This window comes from Hyperolius riggenbachi, chromosome 2, assembly GCF_040937935.1.
Source record: "Hyperolius riggenbachi isolate aHypRig1 chromosome 2, aHypRig1.pri, whole genome shotgun sequence".
In the NCBI taxonomy this organism is placed as follows: Eukaryota; Metazoa; Chordata; class Amphibia; order Anura; family Hyperoliidae; genus Hyperolius; species Hyperolius riggenbachi.
Window position 1 is genome coordinate 157228620 of NC_090647.1, and position 27111 is coordinate 157255730.

Consider the following 27111-nt stretch of genomic DNA (forward strand, 5'->3'; position numbering starts at 1 on the left):
ACTTCTAACCCAAAATCTTCTTTGATATACCACAAATATGAGTAACAGTAGAACAGAAGGGGCATCATATACACACCATAAATCCCTATTTGACCTGAGGTGTTTCTTGAAATGTGTCCAAATATTTAGTTGATATTGGAATGGCATAGAGGGCTGCAGTGTGATGTATCCGCGTAGTCCCTGCTCTTGGTTATTTAGGGCATGCATACAAGGTTTCATTGTGCCCAGCTGAACCCACAGCTCAAGAAAAAGCTACAGGTGTAGCATAGAGCACAATGGACGTTCTGCATGAGTTAGTAATGCATTACGTGCTCCTGATGGAGAACACTCAGCTCTGTGACAATTAAAGCCATTTCATTTGCAGGACTGCATCTATTTAGTGCCTTATTTGAAGAACAGAGGTCCTTGTTGCTCCCAATGACTGTGTGGCTCGTGTTTGCAGGCTAGAATAACTGGACTGTCCTAATCTGATAGATTTGATTGTCTCCCAATGACAGCGTTTGCAGACTACAGGAGCCGTGCTGTCTAAATTCCTTCCATCTTACTGGCCACTGCACTTCTTCCATAGACTGATGCACGTTAGGAACACTGACCACCCCATTTTCCAACCCCTTCGGACTGGACGGGCTAATAAGCAACAGCCCAGCCATGCCTCTTCTCCCAGAAGCCCATGTGGCTCCACTTCACTCAGAAATCAGGATTCCACATAGAAGTGGCAATTTTCTTAGAAATAAAGATTGTTTTTTAATAATTTATGTAACTAGAGGGGGGAGAGATGATTACTGCAGTAAAACATGAAGAGGTTGGACAAGGGCTGCACTTTTCTGGTTTAGTGTTGGTGTATTGTGCCATTTTCCAGCACACATGGGGCTCGATTCACTAAAGCGCGATAACTCAGTTATCACATGTAAAGGCTTTGCATGTGCAAACACGCGTATAAAGGCTTTGCACGTGCAAAGTATCATCACATGCTAAGTATTATGATCACGTGAAATCACTGCAGATCACGCGAACGTAATGTAGATCATGAATTATTACTGTATACAGTACATAAAGCGACGCACGTTAAACTTTGCACGCGCCATATTACATTAACGCACAGGTTAATGTAAGCACCATTGTTGATTTCATTACCAAACTCTGTCTTCTGATCGTATGACGCGTGTGTAAAGCATTGTGCGTGTGAACAGTTTCCACCATTCACGTGTTAAGTTTTATCGCGTGAACAGCGTTACGCTTCACGCACTAAGTGCGGAATGCCATTAAAAACGACGGCGCTTCGCACGATCAGAAGATAGTTTGGTAATGAATCAGCAATGGTGCTTACATTAGCGTGTGAGTTAATGTAATACGGTGTGTGCAAAGTTTAACGCACATTGCTTTATGTACTGTATACAGTAATAATTCATGATCTACATTCCGTTCCCGTAATCTGCAGTGACTTTGCGTGATAATGATACTTAGCCCATGATATCACGTGCAAAGCGGCTTATCACTGTCATGCTAAGTGTTAGCACGCTTAGTGAATCAAGCCCATGGGAGTCTCTCTTCTTGAAAGGTCTGTGCGTTTGTTGGTTATTGTTGATATGCAATCACATCCATAAAATTTGGTGTAAGCAGTGAGCTAGTCATGCATGTACAGATGGGACAGAAAGGGGACACTGTCTGTCAGAATAGACTGACTCCACTCTCACAATGGCCTCAATTCACTAAGCTTATCTCCTGTCTTTAAAAACGTTTCTATAGTTATCACCATGGTGATGAGGCATGTAGTATTTAGGAAACATTTGACCTCAGGCAAACCTAAAGTTTACTCTTCAGTCTAAGTTAACTCTTGAATCCTTAAAATAACTCCAGAATTCTAGACAGGCTGTTAATTAACTGCATGTGAAAATAACTACAGAGGAGGTAATTTAATTACAAAGGAGGTAACATAGGAATGAAGAGAGAAGATAACTCTCTCACTGCGTGGTGGTATGTTTTCTCTTGCCTTATCTCCAGCATAATCTTAGTGAATTGAGGCCAATGTAACTTATGAATTCCTGCTGGGTTCTAACCTTCATACAAAGACTTCTAGATATTCGGATATTTAAATAAAAAATAGGACATGACTTCAAATCTATTTGTTATCACGTTGGTGCAAGTATATTAAGCAGCAGAAAATGCTGCAACATATGTAGTCCCCTGCAGACTGTGATATAATACACTAACATAATAACTTGACAAATCAAAATGCTGGCTGTAAATATAAGCCTGTATGGTTTAGTGAGGATATTCCTATAGAACCAACAACATTTATGTTACCCTTAATCTTCAGGCAAGGTTCCGTTGCTTGTATTAATTTTTATCAGCAGGAAATAAAAGTGCTGTGTAACAAAACCAATCAGACCAATGACATGTGAGGTTTTTAATCACTTAGTGGAAGGAGGCTGGAGTGCACCACAACTGAATGTTATGGTTATTCTTTATGTGAACGGTCAACTTCACCTGAACATTTGCTGTTGTGCTCAGACTAATTATTGCCTTGGCCAAAGTAAGACCATTGTTAGATTTGGTTCACCTCAATGAAATCTTGAACCAGTACTGTAAAATCCCAACTAAAGCCTTGTGCACACTTACCTGTTGGTGTGCGGATTTCAACAGCCCCCATTAGTGTACGATATGCAAGAGCTTCAGACTGTATAGACATTACTGTGTGGCATTCTCGCTTGTGAGCTGTGTAGCAGGGACATCTCACAACACAGTATTACTGAATGGGACCAGTGTTTTCATGAAAAGAACAATGTAGGTGCCATGGGCTTTTGTAAAGCACACAGCCAACAGTGTTTCAGTGTGCACAAGCCCAATCGCTAGTTTCTGATATCTTTCAGATGCTAGAGACTTGCAACCAAGATCATGCAAGACTTTAGCCTAAAGCTAAACACGAGTGCTGGAATTATTAACTCTGAAATCATGCCTTGCGATTGTTCTGTGTTACATGGGTGGGGGGAGCAGGTTTGAGTTGTATCTGAATGGAGCAACACTGAACAACACTGCTCAGTAACACAACAACAGGAAAGGCCCTAAGAGAAGCATAAATACACAGGTGACTGGAGACACTGTTCTGTAACTTCACCTACTCCATGATGACACTATAGCTGGCAAAAACAGTGATGGTAAAACACATGCATGGACAATAAACTGTGGTGGACCTGAACTTTAAATGTGGGTCTATTTGAATACTGTCATTTAGGAGAGTTTATTTGCAGTATCTTCCAGACTAAGTAATCAGAAACCTCACATTGTCTCTTCATCAGTAAATGGATAAACTGTAAGCTCGGCCCCATGAGTTCTTTATATACATAACCTATTCAGATTTCCTTTTTAATCATTAACTTTCCATTAAACAATCCAGTGAACAAAAAGGGCATTGTGAAACATATTTACATCTAGTTAAAGCTGCTATTTCACATGTATGTTTAGACTTCAAGCAGCAATTAGTCTCCGGCCTGAAAAATAAAGAAGGTAATGCTATAGAAATAAATAGAGTGCAACGTGACCTGCTGCATAATGTTCACTTAGGAAGGAGATGGACCCAGCAAGACGATTTGTTCCAGGAGTCTATTGACTGGGCAGGAGAAACAGAGCTCCCTATTCTGCTGCCCCCACACACTATAAAGTGACTCACCGCAATAGGAAGTAGGCAAATAATCCATCTGGCTGGACTGGACTGATGGATGGTTAGCAATGCTTTGAAGTGGGGACTGGAAATGTACACTTTATGTGCACATTGATTATTCTGTGCAAAATTCGCTCATCACCCTTTCTTTGTGGAATGTTAAATCGACTTTCCATCTTGTGTTCACTCAGCATCTCCTCAGCAGAGACATTTCTCCTTCTGCAGAGTTCTGTTCAGGTGGCCTTCACAGAGCACGGTGCCACAGTCACATTATGCAGGACACGCCAGTCTCATAGACATAAGGCCTGCTTGGTTGTGGTTACATCTAGTAGTGCTTGAACTGTAACGCTCACTTTGACCAAACCCTTTTCCTCTAGGATGTGATGTGGTAAACAAAGCTTGTCCTGTGTAAGAGAAAATCACAAGGAGTATCATTAGAACATTTTACCAACACAGAGGGAGCAACATTCTCCACACAAAATCCACTTCATGCATGAATATGAACAATTGGTGATATCTTGCAGCAGCTGACAAGAAGGCCAAGCACTGACAAAAGCTTGTGTCATGATATGTCATGGAATAAGCCTCAAAGACAATCTTATGTGTAATCCTATCTACCTCATGTACACAGCAGTATGAGGACTGCTTGTCCGTATAAAATGTTGCCTGATGCATAGCTCCCGACTTTTGGAGGCAGGAAAAAGGAACACTATGCAAACGCGCAAAGCGGCAACAAATAGGGGTGGTCATAATATACTGTGGGCAGAGCCAAATGTACATGAACCTACTAGCAGGGTGCCCCCTCTCCTTGATGAAATGGGCAGGATCCTATCCTATTAAAGCTTCTGCTAACATGGGGGGGGCACTTCATGCCCCCCCTAGATTTTAAGCCTGCAGGAGCAGGGTCTTCCCCTATTGAAGTCTCTCATATATTGGGGGGAGCTACCAAAACCCAGTGAAAGTGCACCCCTCATTCATAAAATTTGAAGTGGAATATCTCTATAACCTACAGACCACAGATTTGTAGGGTAAGGAGGAAACTGCCCGTGCCACATCCATGTCAAATAACAGACCCCATGCACTGCTGGTTTCCAAGATATACAGTATATCTATATATGAACCTATCACAGGAACCAGGTGGTCTACAGGTCTGCATCTTGTCATGGAATTACCACAGGGAGTCTCCTCCTTACCCTCCCAATCTGTAGGACTGTAGCAGGCATGGTTGCTGATGGAATCCCACACATACAGATGGCTTCATGGTTTTAGGATTACAGTATGTGGAGGCCAGGTGGAGGCAATTAGAACTAACTTTATAAAAGACTCAGGGCCCTTTCACACTAGAGGGCTTTTTCGGCGTTTTAACGCCGCGGCCGAAGTTGGCGTTTTCCAAGGTAAAATACCTTTTACATCTAACGCCACGTTTTGGAGCGTTGCGTTTCAACGCTCCCAGGAGCTTTTTTAGGGCCGACCGCGGCAATTCTCTTTACAATTGATAGTAATGTGTTGTATTCTTTCATAGGTTTTTCTAATTCTGCTTTTTTAAATAAATAATATATAACATGGAATATTTGACATAGAAACAGACCAACTTCTTTTTGCTGTGGGTAAAATGTGCCATTGCATGATCTCAGCTAAATTTAAATGGCATTGGGCAGATTTAGTCCTTTTTTTTTAACTTGTGTCCCGCTGGTCATGAGACACCCAAAGTACACATTAAAGCTTGGTTCACACTGCGAGAGCTCTTTTAGCGCTCGTGATTTGAAAAGCTCTTGCTATATGCTATGAATGATTTTTTAAAATAAAATCACATAGCTTAAAGAGGAACTGCAGTATAAATACCATAATTAATAAAATTGCTTATTGTTTTTAATGTTCATTTATAGAATATTTGATCAGGGTTTGCCCATTGTAAAATCTTTCCTCTCTGATTTACATTCTGAAATGTATCACTGGTGGTGACATGTTTAGTTCTGCCAGGTGATCTGTACAGAATATTCTCTACTGAGAGTTCTATGCACAGTGGGAGATACTGGCTGCTTAGTTATAAATGCTTTTCTTTCCCACAATGAAATGAGGTTCACAGACAGCAAACTGTCAGGACCTTGGTCATGACATCACACTGTGGGTGGGTTTTCACCACAATATCAGCGATACAGACTATCTATTCGATCTATTCAAGGAAAGGTAAAGATTTCTCATGGGAAAGGGGGTATCAGCTACTGATTGGGATGAAGTTCAATGCTTGGTTCCTCTTTAAGTGAGAACAAACTCATAGCATTACATTAGCAAGAGCTTTTAACCACTTCATCTCTAAGAGCAATTTTCACATTTCAGCGCTGTGTCCATTTATTTAACAATAACTTCACCACTACTTATCTCACTGAAATCTATTCTTTTTCACCACAAATTAGGCTTTCTTTGGTGGTACTTTTTGCTAAGAATTATTTTATATGCATTGCAACCTTTTTGGGACTGACGTATTGTAGGTTGAATCTACGCCCAGCAGGTGGTGCTGCCGCCCTGACTGGACGTTGATTCAACGTCCACGCTAACGAACCGTCCTGACACGATCGTGCGCCCCGGAGAGGGGAAATTAAGTTGTCCTATAACAGCTGACATCTCCCCACAGTGTTCAGCCGCCATCGCGTATGGCTCCTGATCACTATGATCGCCGGCGGATTGTAGTGATCAAATTTGACAGCTGCGGTGGCAGGGGGGAAAGAAGAGGATCCATTCAACCCCCTGCTGTTCCCTCGACGATCGGCGCCCCCCACTGCTCTTGCTGACATCTCTGCGCCTTCTGACATCAGCGCTGGGTCCCGGCTTGATGATGTCATCAAGCCGTGACATGGAACTGAGCGGCAGTAGGAGCAGAGATGCCGGCAGGAGCAGAGGGGTCCGCTACGGCTCGTCGCTGGAGCCTGGAAGGTGAGTGATGGGGTCTGCATGAAGGGGGGACACCTGGCCACCATGGGAGGACGCTGCCCAGCAAGACCCTGCAGGGATCAGGTTGCCTAACCCCCAAATGCACCCCCCCTTCAGCAAATACACCTGGTCCTTAAGGGAGGTTAGGCGGCTGGTCCCGAAAGGGTTAAGTGAATTAAAAAAAAAATCATAACTTCTTAGTTTTCAACTAATACAGTTTTAAAATAAAACATGCTACCATAATTAAAGCCCACACTTTTTATTTTCCCATTTGTCTCAGTGATTACACCGTTAAAATTATGTCCCTAGTACAATGTATGGTAACAATATTCTTTTTGGAAATACAGGTGTATTTTTTTCCTCATTATGCAATTTTGGGTATTTAACAATAATGTAAGCCCTTATTTGCAAAAATAACAGTATTACACCCTAAGTAATTGGCTTGTTAAAGGGATATGACATTTGTATTTATTTTTTTGTTATAATATTCTTTTTGGCCACTAGATGTCCCCACACATTTTTTTTTTCCTGTCTGTTTAGAACGTAGCCCAAGCTGCAGTCCAGCCAGAAGGAAGTTACAGCGACTGTCATTTTTTACAATGGAATGATTACTGATGCTCCTTGCAACAGCAATCATTTCAATTTAAACACTTGGATTGTGTTTAGAAACATATGATCCTATTCCCCAATCTGTGCACTACCGTGGGAGGCTGCGTGCGACAGGCGCACACAGACAGGGATGAGGATCTATGGTCCTGGGAACTCGGGAGATTTTCAGGGACGTAGCTACTCGTCCCACAAGAGAGGAAGAGGTTAAAGAGGAGCTCCAGTGAAAATAATGTAATAAAGTGCTTCAATTTTAAAATAATCATGTATAAATGATTTAGTCAGTGTTTGCTCATTGTAAAATCTTTCCTCTCTCTGATTTACATTCAGACATGTATCACATGGTGACATTTTTACTGCTGGCAGGTGATGTCACTGGAAGGAGATGCTGCTTGCTTTTTTTGGCAGTTGTAAACAGCGGTTATTTCCCACAATACAACAAGGCTCCCACAGTGTGATATCAGTACCTCAGTGCTGTGAGGCGCTGACATCACACTGTGGGAGGGGTTGCACCACAAAATCATCCATACAAAGCCCCCCGATTCATTTGAGAAAAGGAATGATTTATCATGGGAAAGGGGGTATCAGCTACTGATTAGGATGAAGTTCAATTCTTGGTTATGGCTTCTTTTTAAAATCACAACCAATTGGAAAAAGCTCTTGCAGTGTGAACCAGCCCTAAGTCTAATAAACAGGCTCTGTAATAGCCCAATTGTTTATCCACAGCTTCCAAAATCGCTTCTGCTGATTTGCACATTACTGTCACTTTCTAGGAAAGATGGAGGGCTGTAACTGTCCAATTTACTGCTTGTAGTTTTCTTCCACACCTTGTAACAGATCTGCACTGAGAGAAACCTCCAATTAATTATTCTTTCTGACAGTGTGGGCTGATGATGCTGCCTTCAGTGTGAGCGGATGATGCTGCTTGCTGCCTTCACTGCGGCGCGAGGCATTTGTTTCTGAAGAATGTTCCATCCAGAAACCTGAAGAGCAGAAACTTCACAAACATGACCGGTCCAAGAACGCATTTCCTGGTTAGATTTTGACAGTATACGTCAATTAAAACTTATTTTTAAATAACACTAAGCATAAGTGCTAACCTAGTGGGAATGAGTTCCTTTTAAGCAGAAATAGCCATAAGAGCTCTACACTGTACACTAAAACTGTATATTTATAACACACTGACGCTAACAAGTGACAACAGAGCTTGAGTCTTTTGGCAGCTAAAAAGGTCCACTGAAAATATAGGTTAAAGCCCAACTCTAGACTAAACGGCTTTCATAGAGCTGTGTTTTCTTCGGGTAAAGCTGCTCCTTCATTAGCCTTTTCAGAAATTTCACTTTTAAAGGGAACCTGAAGTGTGAGACATATGGAGGCTGACATATTTATTTCCTTTTAAACAATAAAGATTGTCTGGCTGTACTGCCAATCCTCTGCCTCTATAGCCTAATCTACACAATACGATTCTTTGTGCGATTAAATTACGAGTCTATTTACGATCTGATTAAATTCGACATGTCCGAATTGAATCCCGATCGATTTGACATTGTTTTGCAAGGGCAAATCGAATCCTGATGGGATATGTCGGATTTAATCGGATCGTAAATAGAATCATAATCGAATCGCACAAAGAATTGTATCGTGTAGATTGGGCTTAATAATTTTAGCCATAGACTCTGAACAAGAATGCAGATCAGTTGTCTCTGACTCAAGTCTGACTGGATTAGCTGCATGCTTGTTTCAGGTGTGTGATTCAGCCACTATTGTTACCTGAAAGATCAGCAGGACTGCCTGGTATTCTTATAAAACAATATGGCAGCCTCCATGTGTCTCTCACCTCTGGTTCCCTTTAAAATAGCGGGTCATTAGAGATGGTAAATCAAATAAATTCCAGTTTGCAAGTTTCCTGCAAACTGTATGAAGCTGGTAACAGAGCCAATCACATGCACTTCCTGTCAATGTTGATTGGTGCGATTCTAAGCTTCATACAATTGTATGCAAGGTGAAATGAATTGCATCTCATGTCTACACTGTTAAGGGACCCCTTCACCAGTGACAGTGTACAGCACAGACCTATCTTTCTAAAGGCTGTAATCTGCTCAGAATATTCTATCTCTGCCCTAGCCCCCTTGCAATCTGATCAGTATGCTGATAGCAGCAAAGAACTGCCTACAAAATCATAAATACTACACTCCTGATCTGATTAGGTGCACTTTAAAAGTGAAATAAAAATAATGCTGGCAAATACCTTAAAGTGAACCTGAAGTGTAAATAAAGCAATGAGATTAACATCCGTATCAATAAACCTAATCATAAATAGAACTCTCCTGGAATCCTGTAGTCTTATTTTGCTCTTAAATGTTAAAAAGCTAGGTTTGAAGATTTAACTGACATATTTATGGCATATACTGTACTACTGAACTGTATGCTTAGCTGCTAAGCTTCTATACAGAGTAATGAGAACCTACTGCGCTTCTTATCTGTTTTCTCACCATCAAGCCTGAAACCCACTACAAAATACTATCGCTAATCGCAATCGCCAGTGTTTTGTTTGAGCAGTTTGTTAGCGATTTCATGAGTGTTTTAGGGAATGATTTAAAAAGTGTATTCAATTTGCCAGCGGTTGTGTAGCGATTAACGCTTTAAAGTCTGATTGGTCTTTTAAATTAATTTTAATTTTGTTACTTTTTACTTTTGTTTAATTTTGTAACTTTAAAACGCTAGCAAAACCGCTCCATGCAGGTTTTGATGAGCGATTACGCCAGCGATTATATACTTTACATTGAAGCGCAAACGCTAACAAAATGCTGCATGCGATTTAGCGAATTGCAATTGCTTCTGTGGAATTTGCACCATCCATTTACATTGGCAGAGCGTTTAGGGTAATAGCTAGCGATTGATCACGCTCCCTAAACGTTCAAAAATCGCTCTAGTGGGTTCCAGCCCTCAGTCTGTTTTGTTTTGAGCCAAATACAGCTTTTATGATCTGCAGTACAATTTCACAAACTGCAGGGAAACGGATTATGGTTCTGGGTTATTAACTCTCACAGTGAGAAAAAAAAGAGAACACAGCTAAGTCTCAAAGGACTTCCGAGGCCACAAAATAAATGTAATTTTACTCATCTGGAGGTTCTTCCAGCCCCCAGAAGTCATTTGTGTCCCTTGCCGCAGCTCCGGTCTTCTCCGGAGTCCCACCGGTAGGGTTATTACTGTATATAGAAACATTTATATTATCATACTTGTACTGGGGGCACATCTGGCTATGAGGAGACGAGATGACTTGTACTGGGGGCACATCTGGCTACTGTGGAGGGGGCTGATACCCGAGTCAATCACTTTTTCCTAGTTTTTGAGGGAAAAGTGGGTACCTCAGCTTATATACGAGTATATACGGGTATATTTAGCAGCAATTTTCACTGATTATAAAATACACTTGCATAACAATGATTTCATATGCTATAAAACAAAAGATGTTTATAAGACGATCAATGCTTAACAATGATAAAGAACAATAATAGACCTGTTTGGGCTGACATGAAACGCAGCATAGAAGGCATATTATGTATTAGGTTATACAGCTGCATTGAAATATTACCGGTTATACAATAAAATGACCCTTTACATATTAGAGGGTGGTGGATACAGAGTCCTGATCTAATATGAAAGGCATCACTGTTCATTAAAAAGCTGAGGAGTGTAATGGCAAGCAGGGGAGGATGCTCCCTGTGACGCACTGCTGAATTATCACTCACCGGGCATGTCAGTCATTAGATTTTTCTATAATGTGTAAAGGGCATACTTTCCCCTAAAGAGCTGGCCAGTCTTCACTGATATAACAAGACTTCCTACAAGAAACAGCGTAACCTTTACAGAGGAATATCTGACAGGAAATCTGTATTGCAGACTGCAGTCACTGACTACCTTCTATGAAATGCTACTTTCCTGGCTGTTATTCTAATTCTCCCATCTTACAAGATATCTGTGCGTATATTGCATGCATGTGATAAAGACATGGGAAATTTGGGCAGTGGGTGACAAAAAACAACTCACCCTGCCCATACAAATTTCCCAGCTATTTACAACACTATTCCCCTACTGATTACATAATTCAGTAGGGGAAGATGTGCCGTAATTCAGGATCCAGCTACTTCTGCTGTCCATATTACACCGTTTATAGTGTAATTTGTGCTGGGCTATTGCCAGCACCCAAATGACTCAGTGAGCACTGCTATAGTTGTAATTCATATTATGGCCTATGGCGATTCCCAAATCCCTTGTCTCGGCTAACTGTGCCCTTATCCCGTTTCAAAAAAACAGCCATAATCTCCTCACTTGAACCAATTTCTATGTTTTTTTCCTGGCTGTGCACAAAAGCACAGAGTTTGCATTTTCCCATATAGGGGTGTATTCACATAAATACGGTAAAGGTGCAATGTGCAGGAAGTGCATAGCAATTTTCAAGTGACAGGCAGCTTTGGGACAATCAGAGTGCGGGGATCACATCCTTTAAAGTGATTGGACTCGCAGGGGCTCAGGGCGGGAGGAGTGCTTATTTTCAGGAAGGAGGCTTAAGTTACAAGCGCTCGCTATGCTGCACTAACTGCAGCATAGCATGCGTTCCTGTGATTATGCGTGCTACGCAGCCAATAGCGCGCATAGCATGCAGCCCATTACATTAAAAGCACGCTGTGAAAAAAATCACGAGTAACAGGTTACTAGCGCTATTTTCTTTAGTGAATCAACCTCATGGTTATTTTTTTTCTAAATGGAGAATGCCAGTATAGGTGGTACTGACAATGCAGAACATGATTCTTTAATATTAATCCTAAATATTTTTACCACTTCCCCAACACTCCCCCTCATATGCCCTTGGTATCTACTAGCAGTCACCCACGCCCATAGGTACTGTCCCCTTCAGTCAGGATTGTAATGTAGCATGTGGCCTCTACATTCTTCTCATTGCAAATACCGTAAATACCCACTTATAAGGCGAATTTTTTGAGCACACAAAATGTGCTAAAAAGTCATCCCCCCCCCCCACCCCCCCAGCTTATACGCGAGCCACCAAAAGTTGAGTCCAGGCGTGCCTGTTTTTACCCCACCCCACCGAGTGGCCATTTGTGTCCAGGCTGACCTGTTTTTTTTCCCTGTGACACCACCCAGGATCGGTGCCTGCCATCTGGCTATGGGGGGATGCCTAATACAGAGGGCACATCTAGCTATTTATACTGAGTAGGGGGGATTTGGAGGGGCTATAGTGAGGAAAAGGTTTTTATGAGAGTCACTTTTTCCTGGTTTCTGGAAAAGTGGGTACCTCGGCTTCTTATACGCGAGTATGTACGGTTTAGTTTCTCGCCTCTGAGCTGCCTGGAGCAAGAAGGATAAGGCAAGAATATGCATAGATTACAAGTCTGTCTCCAGGATCTGCAGATGAGAGCAGGTAAAGGGGCCTCTGTGGTGAAGTAACAGGTTGTACACCTTCATTGTTACTATATGAAATATCTGTTGGGTTCTTTGGGAGATTGAGTCTCTACCAAACATTTTTTAGATTTGGATAGGGTGGGAATGATTACAGTTTTTGTTGCCATCTCAGTATGTTTCCCGACAGATTTCTATCCTTGTGCCAATAGGACCAGAAGTTAAAGAAAAACTTCCTAACACATACAGATGTCATTCAAAGCATCTTTAAGTAGAGTGGCTTAGGGTTACAATATCCCCATTCTTTAAAATGGTCTCCTTCTCTGTTGGGGAGATATGTTTACTTCCTATCTAGTCTAGACATTAGTCATGTATGTAAAAGTACATTTCCAGGAAAAATGAGAATATTTTCAGATGTCTCCATCAAATTATGATTTAGTTTGCATAATGTTGTTGAGATATTGATACATGTATAAGCCTGCTTTTTTTCTCCCCACTGAATGCATATAAGCTGTCATTCCCTTACAATATGCTCACATTTCTTCATACAAATCTTATAATTTCTTGGTATTATAGGTCTGACTGTCGGAATAGTATACAGACTACTGGCCCATGTATATCCCAAACTGACTTGACATTTTCTTTTTTTGAGTGATCAGCGTAATTTATTGCTTAAGTAAACATAAACATCTGAATCCCTCTTGCAGCTCATTAAACCAGCCAAGCATTGATAGCAGCAGAGGGATTAAGATGTGTGCTCATTTCATTTACAGAAAAGAACATATGTGGTCATGGAGATTTGCGTTTTTCTACACTTGATGAGACATAAAGGGATAATCTGGGAGAAATATGCTCATGTCTGTGCTAATTGGGGTGTAATGAGCTGCGAGACCCTAATGCCCTGATGTCACATGCACGGCATGATAATGAAAGTTATGGATTATGATGAGCGGTCCGTCATGCTCTGTCTACGAAGCTGTCATGACTGGTCTGTAAATCATGCATTACCAAAACAAGCAAAAACAACAGCATGTTTCAACTACCAATTAGAACAAAAAGGAACAATGCACGTTTCCTGTTTAAGCAATTAACCTATTATGGCAAAAAAACAATTGTGGGGCACACTGGAATTGATGGTATTTGACTAATGTGTCCAAACTGCAGCTATCCAGCATTCTGGACAAGCTGTGGTTTTGTATCTGTGACAGAAAGCATTATAATAAATGGCTTATCACCGGTGGTAATATTTCATGCCTATAGCTGTGGGCAAACATGCCTCTGTACAGAGCTGGGTCAAGCTTCTGTGTGAGGGCGATAAAGAAAAGAAGTCTTTTTATTGCCCTCTATGCAGTGATATATTTATTGTCATAGCATGTTTTGTAAAAGCCAGACAATATAATCAATGGGATTTATTTCACAGTAGTTACAGTATATATATGGTTGATATGAAGGCACCCATGAACAGTCCAATTTTTATTGAACAATCATACATTTAGTCAGATTATTCAGATTGTATTGTATGAAAACGAAGACGCTGGTGGGCTCAATAGATGCTGAATGATCCCATTTTTTATAGATGCGATTTCAAGGGCTTTCAATATCAGAAATAGTTTGGATTCTTCAATACTGTGGATAAAGTACCTTGCTTTCTTTCAATCTGAATCATCTTATTGAAAATACAATAGTTTGCAAAAATTCCACCATTAATGGGCATCTTAAAAGGACAAGTTAGAGGAATATGGAGGCTGCCATATATATCTCCTTTTGAACAATACTAGTTGCCTGGAATCCTGCTGATCTTTAAAGAGGAACTGTAACGACAAAACGTCCCCTGGGGGGTACTCACCTCGGGTGGGGGGAAGCCTCCGGATCCTAATGAGGCTTCCCACGCCGGCCTCCATCCCTCAGGGGTCTTGCTGCAGCCCTCCGTGCAGCGGTGACGTAATATTTACCTTCCTGGCTCCTGCGCAGGCGCTCTGACGGCTCCGAAGTAGGCGGAAATACCCGATCGCCGTCGGGTCTTCTCTACTGCGCAGGCGCAAGTTTCCGGCGCCTGCGCAGTAGAGCGGACCCGACGGAGATCGGGTATTTCCGTCTATTTCCGTGCCGAAAGCCGCCACAGCGCCCCCGCTGGAGCCAGCAAAGGTAAATATTGAAGCTACAGTCGGCTCTGTCGCCGGCTGTTCGGAGGGCTGCAGCGAGACCCCCGTGGGACAGACGGCGGTGTGGGAAGCCTCATTTGGATCCGGAGGCTTCCCCCACCCGAGGTGAGTACCCCCCAGGGGAGGTTTTTGTTGTTACAGAGTCTCTTTAATGCATCAGTAGTGTCTGAATCATACACCTGAAACAAGCTTTCCTGCAAATCTAATCAAACATTTGATACGTATGTTCAGGGTCTATGGCTAAAAGTATTAGAGGTAAAGGATCAGCAGGATAGCCAGGCAAAATGCATTGTTTAACATGAAATAAATAAGGCAGCCTCCATGTCCCTCTCACTTCAGTTGACATTTAAGAAATAGCTCTATAAATTATTTTAGCAAAAAATTAAAGTTAACAAAATGCAGAATCGCGCATTCACATAGCAACCTGAACTATGAAGAGGTTTTGATTTTTGCGTTTAGTTTCCATCATTAAAATAATCAATATATTATTAATAATGAAGAACGGATTTGTAAATACAGAGGATATACTGCATGAAGCTGCTGCCCTGGTGCACAGTATGACGCCTGATGCATTAAGCAAGCATAGGGGTTTGCACAGAAGCAGCAGAGGTGCCATTACAGGTGGACATTTCCACTCTGAGGCCTGGTGCACACCGAGCGGTTTTAGAAGTGTTCCGCAAACCGCTTCTGCCCGTGAAAACGCTTGGCTAAGGTAATTCAATGGGATGGTGCAAACCAGCGGTTTGAGGTTTTTGGCAAACCGCAAACTTGGCTCCTGCAGCACTTTTGCGGTTTGCAGATGTGTTTTTGCCTCAATGTAAAGTATAGGAAAAGCTCAAACTGCTCTGAAGAACGCTAGATCAGAGCTGTTTTCCAGGCCTTTTTGTTACATTAGCTGTTCAGTAACAGCTTCACTGTAACAATATTTGTAATCTGCTACACAAAACCGCTCCAAAAAAACGCTAGACATGTTTAGAAAACGTCTCTAAACATGCCTGGAATCACTCTGAAAATCTGCTTCAAAAACCTGTAGCGTTTTGCAGATCTGCTAGAGGTTTTTGGTGTGCACGGGGCCTCAGCCACCATATAGAAGAGCAAGCTGGAATTTACCTTGCACTATTATTCAAAACATTTGCATTTGGCTCTTCTCTAATTGTAAACTTGATGTATGGATAAATAGAAAGAACGTAAAAGCCATTTATGTGATGGTACCAACCTCCTCTCATTGAACACTTGATCATCTCTAACATATATTACAGAGTTAAAATATACAGTTTAAATACATGAAAGCGCTTATTGCTGTTTACTGAATTCAACGATCAGCTGCAGTTGAGAATTTGCTATTTATTTCAGTGATCCCACAATGCCTACTGAATTTTACCATTATTCAGGTGCTTCTGTGCCCTTCACACAGTACCTAAAACTGAGGGGGGTAACTGTTACCCAAATCATTGCACTTTGCTGGAGCTCTGATACATTTCATAAGAAAGGGCATGACAATCCTTACTTGAAATGATTATAGGTACTTCTCACAGGTAGGTATTCCCAGTCAGTAGCACCTCAGAGCTCGGCTTAGCGATTATTGGCCTGAGAAAGTAGGTAAGAGCTTGCAAAACACGTCGCCTTTGTCTAATAAATACTTTTTGTACCTTACCTGGGGCTACACAGCAGTTATCATGCGCTCTGCCGTGCGCAAAAGTTTACACATGAACAGCATTATTTCACGTGATAAACTAAGGTTATTGCGCGATCACGTGCGCTTTTCACGTGAAACGCTCACATGATAGCGTGCAAACGTTTATCGGGCTTGATTCACTAAACCATGATAACTCATATCACCGCCGCACTAGTGTTTTCACATGAGTTTCTGCGCAATCGCGAATTATCTCGCGAAAATGCGAAAGCATGCAGAGCCATCCGGGCAGCTGTAGCGCTGTCTCTCCACGCGTCTCTCAGCCCGGATCACCGCCTCTGCCCGCCCCTCTCAGTCTTCCTTCAGGAGAGAGGCGGAGATACGCGGCTGATTGACGCATAAGGCGGCAAAGCTGCGGCTGAAAGCTCTGCCTCCTCCAGCTGCAAATCCACGACCAAGTAAGTCGTGGATTTTGTGGGGGAGAGGGAGGGGGGTGTTAGGGGGGATTTAGTGAGATTACAGCCTGCAGCGTTTTAGGGAGGGCTATGATAAAACATTTTAAAAATAAAAACGTAAATTTTATGAGACTTCAGAGTCTCTTTAATGCTGGGTACACACCGCATTTTTTCAGTCGATTTCCCATTCGATCGATTTGATTCATTTTTCTGTTCGATTTCCCGTTTGATTCTCTTATCTTTTCTTATCAATTTCCATTCACTTCTATGAGAAATCGAGTGGTAAAACGATCAAAAGTAATATCAGAAATTACGGAAATGATCAATCGAACGTATATCTCGACCAAAAGAACGCAATGTGTGTACCTAGCATTAGGGCTCAGACACACTATAAGTGCTACTCTGAATGCTTTTTGGCCTTTATAGCTTTCTGAGAGCTTTTTTAAAACATGCTCCCATTGACTTACATTAAAATTGCGGTAAAGTTGCACAATTTTACCGTGATTTTAATGTAAGTCAATGGGAACATTTTTTTTAAAAAAAAACCTCTCAGAAAGTTCTGGAGGCCAAAAAGCTCTCAGAAAAGCGCTTATAGTGTGTCTGTGCCCTTATTGGCATTAAGCCAAACATGTTAGGCGTTTCAGATCAGACCTGATGATCATGATGATGTTGACTGGCCAAATTAAAAAGGGTTTCAGTTAATGTATTTGAAAGTCATGTTTGAACAACCTGCAAAACACTGATGAAGTCAGAGCACTTCAATGTACTTCAATGGACCTGTGAGTAAAATTCTCTGATGTTTACCTCCTCACATTTTACATGGGCTGCAGTTTCTATAGTAATAGTCTCTTCTATGTTGGCCTCCAGTGAACACCAATCTTATTTCATGCACTATGAACACAAATGCACGACTTTTTCTCAGGAGGACTCTACCTCCAATCTTTGGTGAGGTTCACATCAGAGTGCTTCGAAATTGTGACTTTTTTTTTCACTCTGGATTTTGGCACCATACGGGTTTTTAGGTGAAAATACGTGAGCGATATCAAAATATCTACTGCCAGCTGAGTAAAAATTATGCAACACAAATGCAATTTTGCACAAAATGGGAACCACCCATTGACTTACATTGGGTGTGCATCTGTTCATGTTGTCTGATGCATTTAAACACGTGGGAACTTGCCCAAGTGTGAACACAGCCTTAACTGTGCTTTTTTTTTTTAAATATACTTACTTCTTCAGAGGGTAATAGTGTCAGAGAATTTTCTCCATTTATACATTTTCTACCCAACTGTGACTCCATTGTTTCAATCAAAACCTTTAGGCTGGGTTCACACTGGAACCGGATCTCCAATGGTCAGGCATCTGCTCTGGTGGTCCTGTGGTCCATTTAGAGTCCGAAGGTGGGTATGGTCCACCATAGGCTTCCATTGAAAAAAATCATGCAGGTTGGGACTTTGCATTGGGAATTCATTGCTATGCATCAAGTGAACAGATCCTATCAACACAGGGCCGGGCCGAGGCATAAGCTGGAGAGGCTCCAGCCTCAGGGTGCAGTGTAGGAGGGGGCACATAATTCATTCAGCTGTCATACCTAATTGTGTATGAAGCAGAAAGAAATAAGAAAAGGGGATACCTAGCAGTAACTGCAAGCCAGATAACTAGATATTAAGGTGTTGGTGAGGTTGTGGGCCCTGTGGCCCTCTTAGTCTAATAGCAATCAGTGTGTGACAGCTGGAGTGGGAGGGATGGAGGGGCACATTTTGGTGTCTCAGCCTTGGGTGCTGGAGGACCTTGTCCCTGCTCTGTATTAACAACATAGCTTTCATTGACCTCTGCATTTCTGATCCGGCAAAATGGACAAAAAAAGGTCCATATTGCTTTGTAGTGTGAGCAGAGCCTTATTCACCCTAATGAGCATCCACAGCTCTTCTGATGTCCTCAGCAGTCTATCTGGAGAGGCAATCATTGATGTTGGGCACATTAAACTCACACTGGAACAGAACATCTGATTCTTTTACTGGAATACCTGACTCGCATTCCATAATGGCTTACAGTCTTTGATTGTGTAAACCAGTCTTTGTTTCATAGAGATACTGAAATATAAATGCTGTGTGTACGGTTTTGTTAAAATTAGTCAATTTTGATGTGTTCATGACTAAGGTGAAGGCCAAATCACAATTATGATATCCTGAACCCCACAAAATTGGTGGTAATAAACATGGCTATATAAAGCAAGGTAGGTATAGAAAGCAGCCTGATAACACAACCTGATAACACAAGGTAGAATGAGAATTAAATGGATACCTTTAGAATTCCAGATCTACAGATGCAAGTGTGCACATGCAAATAGGCTATGCCAATACAGCATTCCAGTGATAGCTTAAGTATATGAATACAAAAAGGAGTATATGCAAGAGTAAGACGCCTATCAGATCCCAGGAGTGTAAGAAAGTAGATGTAGAAGGAGGTGGTATTTTCTCCCCCACAGCCAGAAGAGCATCAACAGTCTTTAGAGTATGATGGATATTCAACTGCAGGATGTCATTTGGAGAGCAGAGGTCAGCCTATCCGAAGGGCAGCCATCAGAACAGAAAGAAACAGTGGACAACATTAAAAAGAGAACACAGATCGAGAATCAAATAAAGTAAATACTGTCCTAGGGGGTAAAGATTATGGAAGGATTCCTACATGTGTTTCCACAACAGCAGAAGCCTCTAAGCCAGTAAATTACTAGAGCACAAATGATTAAGTAGGGGCTCACAGGCAAATCTTTAGAAAATGTCTATGTGAGCGCCAAGTGTAAATTCAGGGCTGTTTAAGTACATTTATACCATGAATGTATTGCTGGAAATAAATGGATACTGGTGGGGGGTCCATGCCAAGGGAAAAAAAAACAATGTTTATTACACTTAATTAAAAAGGTGCACCCAAAAAAATACAAAGCAATAAGCATAGCACTTATTGCTAGTATACAGATGACACTAAACTTTCAGGGAATGTTTCTGGAGCATAAGCTTTATTGATCCATGAATTATGATTGCTCACATTCATGTGTAGCTGGGTAAATGTATATAATAATAAACATGCATACTTAAAGGCCACTTGCCTTGCAGCACATGTTGATTCTGTAATAAATCTGAAAGGGCAACATGCTACAAAGTCTGCTGCACCATGCTATGGAATCACATGCTGTTAGATGACTGCATGACTTCAAATGCAACCTGACCCTTGTTCTCCACATTATGATCAATATAGGAAATTCTACAGAAAACCATCAAAAGAGGAGGATGCTGCTATTGCTATCCTGTACTTTTATAATGTTTATCTTGTGGCTTTACACATCTGCAGCCATGGGCGGCGCTACACTGGGGCAATCCCTTCCCTGCTCAGTAACATACAGTTAACTGTTTCCAAGCTCCAGCAACGTACAGTGAACAGGACAGGGTCTGTAAAAAACATTTCATGTCAGCCTGAGTCTATGCAGGCAATAAGTAAACCAAGGGTCTCATCTACTTTCCATAAATACCTCACAATCCTTGCAATATCCCTTGTAATTAATGTATCTGGATGACACTTATATTTGCAAAAAAAAAATCTCTTTACTGCCTTCTGATTAAATGTTCTAACATTGTCAGTCAAGAGGAATCTGAAAAAAACAGTACAAGCTGAAAGCCTACTGTTTTACTTTTAAATTAGCTAAAAAGTGGACATGGACTTGAGTCCATGTAGGGGTTACAAAGGAATTGGTGGCCTTCACACTCCTTTCATTGCATGCAGCCCAGTAAATTGGAGAAGCTCCTTAAACTGGTGACAGGGGTACTTTAAAACAAAGCATGTCACCAAGTACTTCATGGCAACAGACTGAGCTCCAACTGGCTGGTTAGTGGAGATCTCTTTGTGTTAAAAACACACATCTCATCTGTTACCTTCCACGACCACTACAATAATGAATAATACCCACTCAGTACTCTTAGAATAAGCTCAATGTGGAGACTTTATTCACACACATCAAATTTGTTTTGATCATTTAAATCAATAAAAAAATCCAGCTGGATGACTCAAGGAAGCAAATTCCTTTGTACACATTAAACCAAAGAGAGAATGCAGATACGTATTGTATGACTGTCGATAAATACTGCCTGTTCTAAAATTACTTTAATCCACTGTTATAAATTACATTTCACAAAATAAGTCTGCACAACATTAAAAATATGCCATGTGAATGAAAAACTGAATACACAACTGTATTTCTTACTCCAAAATGATAAAAATAAGTAAATAAGACTATGCACAATAAAATGTACAAGACTTCAAAGTGAAATATAAAGCAATACAAGGAGAGTTTCTAATGCCTCAGCAGGTAGAATAGGGTATATGTAAATGCTAGCGACAGCATATACCCTATGCCAGTGTTTCTCAAATCTGTCCTCGCCTATGGACAGGTGGGGTAATTAGTGTCTCACCTTGGTGGATTCCATGTAACTGAGACACCAATTACCCCATCTGTGCATAGGTGAGGTTGTCTGCAAAACATGCACTGTTGGGGAGTCACGAGGAAAGATTTGAGAAACACTGCCCTATTCAGCCAACCCAAGAGACTGATAAATAAATGTGGGCACACAATAGACCTTCTCATTCTCACTTTCAATTTCTGACAATGGAATGCTGATTTTCAACTCTGATATCTTGTTGCCATATTGGGCAAAGGGGTGTCGATGCTTAAAATTAACTCCAATATCTCCAAAGTACACCTAACCTATTTCACTGCTAACCTACAAATTTTATCTAAATTCATACTTTGCTTCACTCACAGAGACCTCTAGAAAGCCTTCACCTGAATCTTTTAATTATAATTGTACTAATTAAAAGTTTACCACCAACACCAGTATTTACCTGGCCCCAACATTAAACCCTTAAACAAGGCCTTATGCTAACCTTTTCTCTACACTGTAACTTTATAATTAGACATAACCCTAGAATAAACAAGACCTAACCCTAACACCATGGCACGATTTACATTGGGAAATAAAACCAAACGGATCTGGTTTCCGCTTCACCAGATCTGTAAGGCTTGGTTCACACTGGCAAACTGATCCGTGAAAACAGACCTGATCACCGGTTGATCAGATCTGTTTTAACTCCGTTGCCACTCTGATTGCTGCAGCAGCCGGACAGGTGAGGGAGGGTTAAAACGTACCCAGGCTTCCGTCTTCAATTGCAGCTGGGTGGTAGGGAAGGTTTCTTCCAGGCTTCCATCTTCTTCCACCTTCAATCGCATCCCACGTCACGTCATGTGGCTACCACGCTTCCTCCTTCTGGGTTGAAGGAGGAAGCGTAGTCATGTGACGTGGGAGAAAAGCGCTATAGAAATGTTATTGTATTGTATTGTATTAATGGTCCGTTTCTTCACTAGTGTGAAGAAACGTTCCGTTCTCATTGCCCGCAATGCAGGGTTTCATCTTCTGTTTCCGGTCCGCTAGGTTCAGTGGTCGGGACAAATAGCTGCAGCTGAAAACTTGCAGATTGTGCAGAATGGATCCTTTTGAACGGATGGATGTGAACGGATCCATAAGTTAACATTGGATCCGTTCGCATCCGTTCCAATTGTACAGTATCCGTTCCGATCCGCAAACTGTCCGTTTTTTAATGCAGGTGTTAACCGGGCATATCTGAACTGCCTACTCAAACTGACCTGACCTTCCAGACCACTGAAAATAGCAATAATTCAAGATCGGCAACAAGACCGCCAATATTTTTCTTCCCAAGGAGTATAATGTCTACCGGCACTACGAGACTTAGCCGTATCACTGGAGGTAGGAAATTACAGATATTCAAACGCCACCTTGTAGCAAAAGGAAAGGGGTCCGCACATGTCCTAAAATGAATCCTTTATTATGAACGTATCCAAAATCAAAACACCAAATCACGCATCAGTAGCGGACATGTTTCAGACCTACTGGTCCTTAAAGGGACTCCGAGCAGTGCAAAAACTATGGAAAGATGCACATCATTTTAAAGCTCTCTTTCTCCTCTTTCCAGTGATATATAAACCGCCACCCTACGCCTTTTATTTTTCGCTATTTTCGCGATTGAAATTGCCGCGGCCGCGATTTCGATCGCGAAAATAGAGAAAACTAAAAGGCGTAAGGCAACGATGTAGGTGTCGTCAGAAAGAGGAGAAAGAGAGCTTTAAAATGATATCCATCAAGCCATAGTTATATTGTATTACACAGGGCGACTTTTTGTCAAAGTCAGCAGCTGCATTCAGCAGAATGGAGCTGCTGACACTGGGGAAAGTGTCGTCCTGTGTAATACAATATAACTATGGTTTGATGGATATCATTTTAAAGCTCTCTTTCTCCTCTTTCTGACGACACCTAAATCGTTGCCCTACACCTTTTAGTTTTCTCTATTTTCGCGATCGAAATCACGGTCGCGGCAATTTAAATTGCGAAAATAGCGAAAACTAAAAGACGTAGGGTGGTGGTTTATATATCATTGGAAAGAGGAGAAAGAGAGCTTTAAAATGATATGCATCTTTCCATAGTTTCTGCACTGCTCGGAGTCCCTTTAATCATAGCTAAAGTGAAAATGACACAGAGTACCCATATATATCCACCCCCTGTGAAGGGGGCGGCCCTAAAAGCCAGGGATACGCCCTCAAACTTCACAGATGGGAGGGGATATTAACAGAACACATGTGTATAAGGTTGCAAGGTATGGAAAATTTTATCAAAAAGTCAAAACTATTGATTATATCCAAAAAAACCACAGATAACAACCCCACTCAAATATTATATACAATAAAATAATAAAATCAACTTTGTATAAAGATAAAAAGAGAAAGTTCGGGCTCGTGAGCAATATTATGTAATTAAAGCTAAGTCCCATCGAGAGTTCAAACCTCGAGGGAGCCTTGTACCTAACCTAAAAATCCATAAAGCCTTGCGGCTTTTCAGCTGTTTAGATGCATCGCCACCCCTCACATTCAAAGATATCCTTTCTAAGCCATGAAAGGAGAAAGAGGACATGTCGCCCTGATGCACTTGGCGAAAATGTTTCACATGTGAAACATTAGAACTCAACCACCCAGGGCCGCAGTAATGTTCTCCAATTCTGGCACGCAGAAGTCTGGTGGTGCACCCTACATATTGCAGGGCACAATCACTGCAAGTAACCAGGTATATAACATAGCAGATGCCACAGTTGATGAACTGTTTTATGGGAAACCTGCGACCATTGGAGGTAGAAATCTACCGGCACTACGAGACTTGTAGCCAGGGCTGTGGAGTCGGAGTCGTGGAGTCGGGCAATTTTGGGTGCCTGGAGTCGGAGTCGGGAAAAAATGCACCGACTCCGACTCCTAATGAATTTGTAACTAATTAAAATAGAAAATATGATAAAATGTTCTATTTCTCAGATAATAGTCATTCAAAATAATGCATATATACAGTATATATACAGTAATAGCTGTGCTTAGTCCACAAAAATGAAATAAACCAATCAAAATTAGTTACTTGTGCTGCATCAATAAAGCAGTCCCCGTATTTTTAAGGTCAGATATACACATCTGATTGTGACTGTATATATGATGTGTACACAGGAAACTCTTATATATACTAAATAACATCTATGCTGTAAGAATAAAGCCTGATGTGTAGCTGTGTCACTAATAGAGATGGTCAACGAGATGGAAATAATTCTGCATTGATGCTGATTTATGCAAATGTATGCACTCCCTTTGCTGATGAAATAAAATAATTTGATATGTTATTAAAATTTGGTTTGGTGACTACAAATTAAAGGGTAACTGAGACGGATGAAAAGTAAAGTTTTATACATACCTGGGGCTTCCTCCAGCCCCCTTCAGGCTAATCAGTCCCTCACTGTCCTCCACCACCCGGATCTTCTGCTATGAGTCCTGGTAATTCAGCCAGTCAGTGCTGTCCGGCCGCATGCCGCTCCCACAGCCAGGAACATTCTGCACCTGCGCAATAGTGCTGCACAGGTGTAGTATTCTCCTGGCGGCGTAGTGTGTGCATGCACACTACGCTTCAATGAATCAAAGTACCAGGACTCATAGCAGAAGATCCAGGTGGTGGAGGAGGACAACAACAACGAGGGACTGATTATCCTGAAGGCGGCTGGAGGAAGCCCCAGGTATGTATAAAATTTTAATTTCATCTGTCTCAGGTTTACTTTGTTACACAGTAGTACTATACTCTACATATGCACTCCCCACAGAGCTGCAGGGAATCCACTGAGAATGCTGTGCACAGTGAACACAGAGGTGTTGTCTGTTTACAATCTCCTCATTCCCCTGCAGAGTACCTGCACATCATTCTTACATGCACCCACACTTGATAGATGTTCTTTGTTCCGGTTGTACCTTTTACAAGTACTCTTACCAAGGACTAGTTTAGTCTAAAGGGAATAAATATAGTAGTCTACATATCCTTCTCACTTCAGTTGTCTTGTAAAATTCTTAAGCGTTGGCAGTTAAGAGACGAATTTCATGTTACATACTTTTAATCAACAAAATTGTAATATGCAAATTAGAGGAGTCGGAGTCGTGGAGTCGGAGTCGGTGGAATCCTAAACTGAGGAGTCGGAGTCGGTGGATTTTTGGACCGACTCCACAGCCCTGCTTGTAGCCGTATCACTGGAGGTAGGAAATGACAGATATTGAAACGCCACCTTGATTAAAGAAACTGCGTGCTCATGATTCTTTAATCAAGGTGGCGTTTCAATATCTGTCATTTCCTACCTCCAGTGATACGGCTACAAGTCTCGTAGTGCCGGTAGACCCTACACTCCTTGAGAAGAAAAGTGTGATTCATGTTGTGATTCATATCACACTGAAAACAAAATTAAATCTGAATTAACTGCAGTGCCTGATGGAACTATTTCTTTCTTCTGATGATCTTCAATACTTTTCTTCTGGAGCAACAAGAGGACAACATCATATGGAGACACGATGAAATGATTTCTTTCAGATGCTGTTCGAAACTGAAGCCCAGCACTAAAGAGTAGGTGAACTCCTCCTTTAAAGGGAAGGTTCAGGGAGTGGAAAAAAAATCCATATCCACTTACCTGGGGCTTCCTCCAGCCCGTGGCAGGCAGGAGGTGCCCTCGCCGCCGCTCCGGAGGCTCCCGGTCGTCTCCGGTGGCCGACCCGACCTGGCCAGGCCCGGCTGCCAGGTCGGGCTCTTCTGCACTCCAATCTGTGCCTCACGGGGGCATGCTGACGTCATCAGACGTCCTCTGGGCTGTACTGCGCAGGCTCAGTAGTTCTGCCTGCCACGGGCGGGAGGAAGCCCCAGGTAAGTGGATATGGATTTTTATTTTTTTTCCCTACTCCCTGAACCTTCCCTTTAAGAGACAGATTACACAAACGGATCAATTTTACATCTGAGTGTGGGTGATCAATGAGATTCTAACAACTATGGCCTGCTGGCTAATTATATACTGCCCAATCAAATGCACTCTATTGATTTTGAATGAACCAATTACAAGCGGCTTACAATTTTCTTGAAATTTGCACATAAGCCCAAATTATTGTCACCTCATTGGTCGCACACATAAAGCATATTCACCGCAAGAATCTGTATCACTTGTGTGCATCTGTCAGTCCAGCATACAGGTTCTCCATAAGAACACGGAAGCAGAGTCACAGAGGCTCGGTATCTTGGTGCTCCATAAGGCCCAGCAGATAAATTTGTTACAATTTGTATTTGAGTCCGATCATCCACAAGGCAATTTTAGGCAGTTGCCAAGGGTCTGGAGAGATTCTAGGGGCTCGGTAGATGCTAGCCCCCACCAAATCTAAAGAAAAAGTCAGTTGACCATCAGGGCTGGGCAAAAAGTACTATCTTTACTATGGCCCCATTTCATCTTAATCCCTTTCTGACTTGTATGACCTCTTCTTCTCATGGATGAACTGGAGCTATCCATTAATTCAATTTTATGAATTCATTTCAAAGAGGGAAATATGAAAAACACAGAGCACAATTGGAGTATATTGTATATAATAGTGCAAACAGAGCAGGGACAAGGTCCTCCAGCACCCAAGGCTGAGACACCAAAGTGCGCCCCTCCATCCCTCCCACCCCATCCGTCACACACTAATTGCTATTACACTAAGAGGGCCACAGGGCCCACAACCTCCCCAGCAACTTAATATCTAGTTATCTGGCTTGCAGTCACTGTTATGTATCCCCTTTTCTTATTTCTTTCTGCTTCATACACAAT

At 41.7% G+C, this 27111-nt stretch overlaps 1 protein-coding gene across 2 annotated transcripts in view; it reads right to left on the reverse strand.

The window, feature by feature from the left end:
- Positions 1–1429: 1429 nt before the first annotated feature.
- The window catches only part of LRCH1 (leucine rich repeats and calponin homology domain containing 1), a 317881-nt gene continuing 292199 nt past the window's right edge, over positions 1430–27111 (reverse strand). For both annotated transcript variants that reach the window (XM_068267743.1, XM_068267741.1), the window contains one exon: positions 1430–4062. In XM_068267743.1, coding sequence (XP_068123844.1) covers positions 3949–4062 — 114 coding nt within the window. In that variant the 3' untranslated portion in view covers positions 1430–3948. The remainder of the gene's footprint in view (positions 4063–27111) is intronic.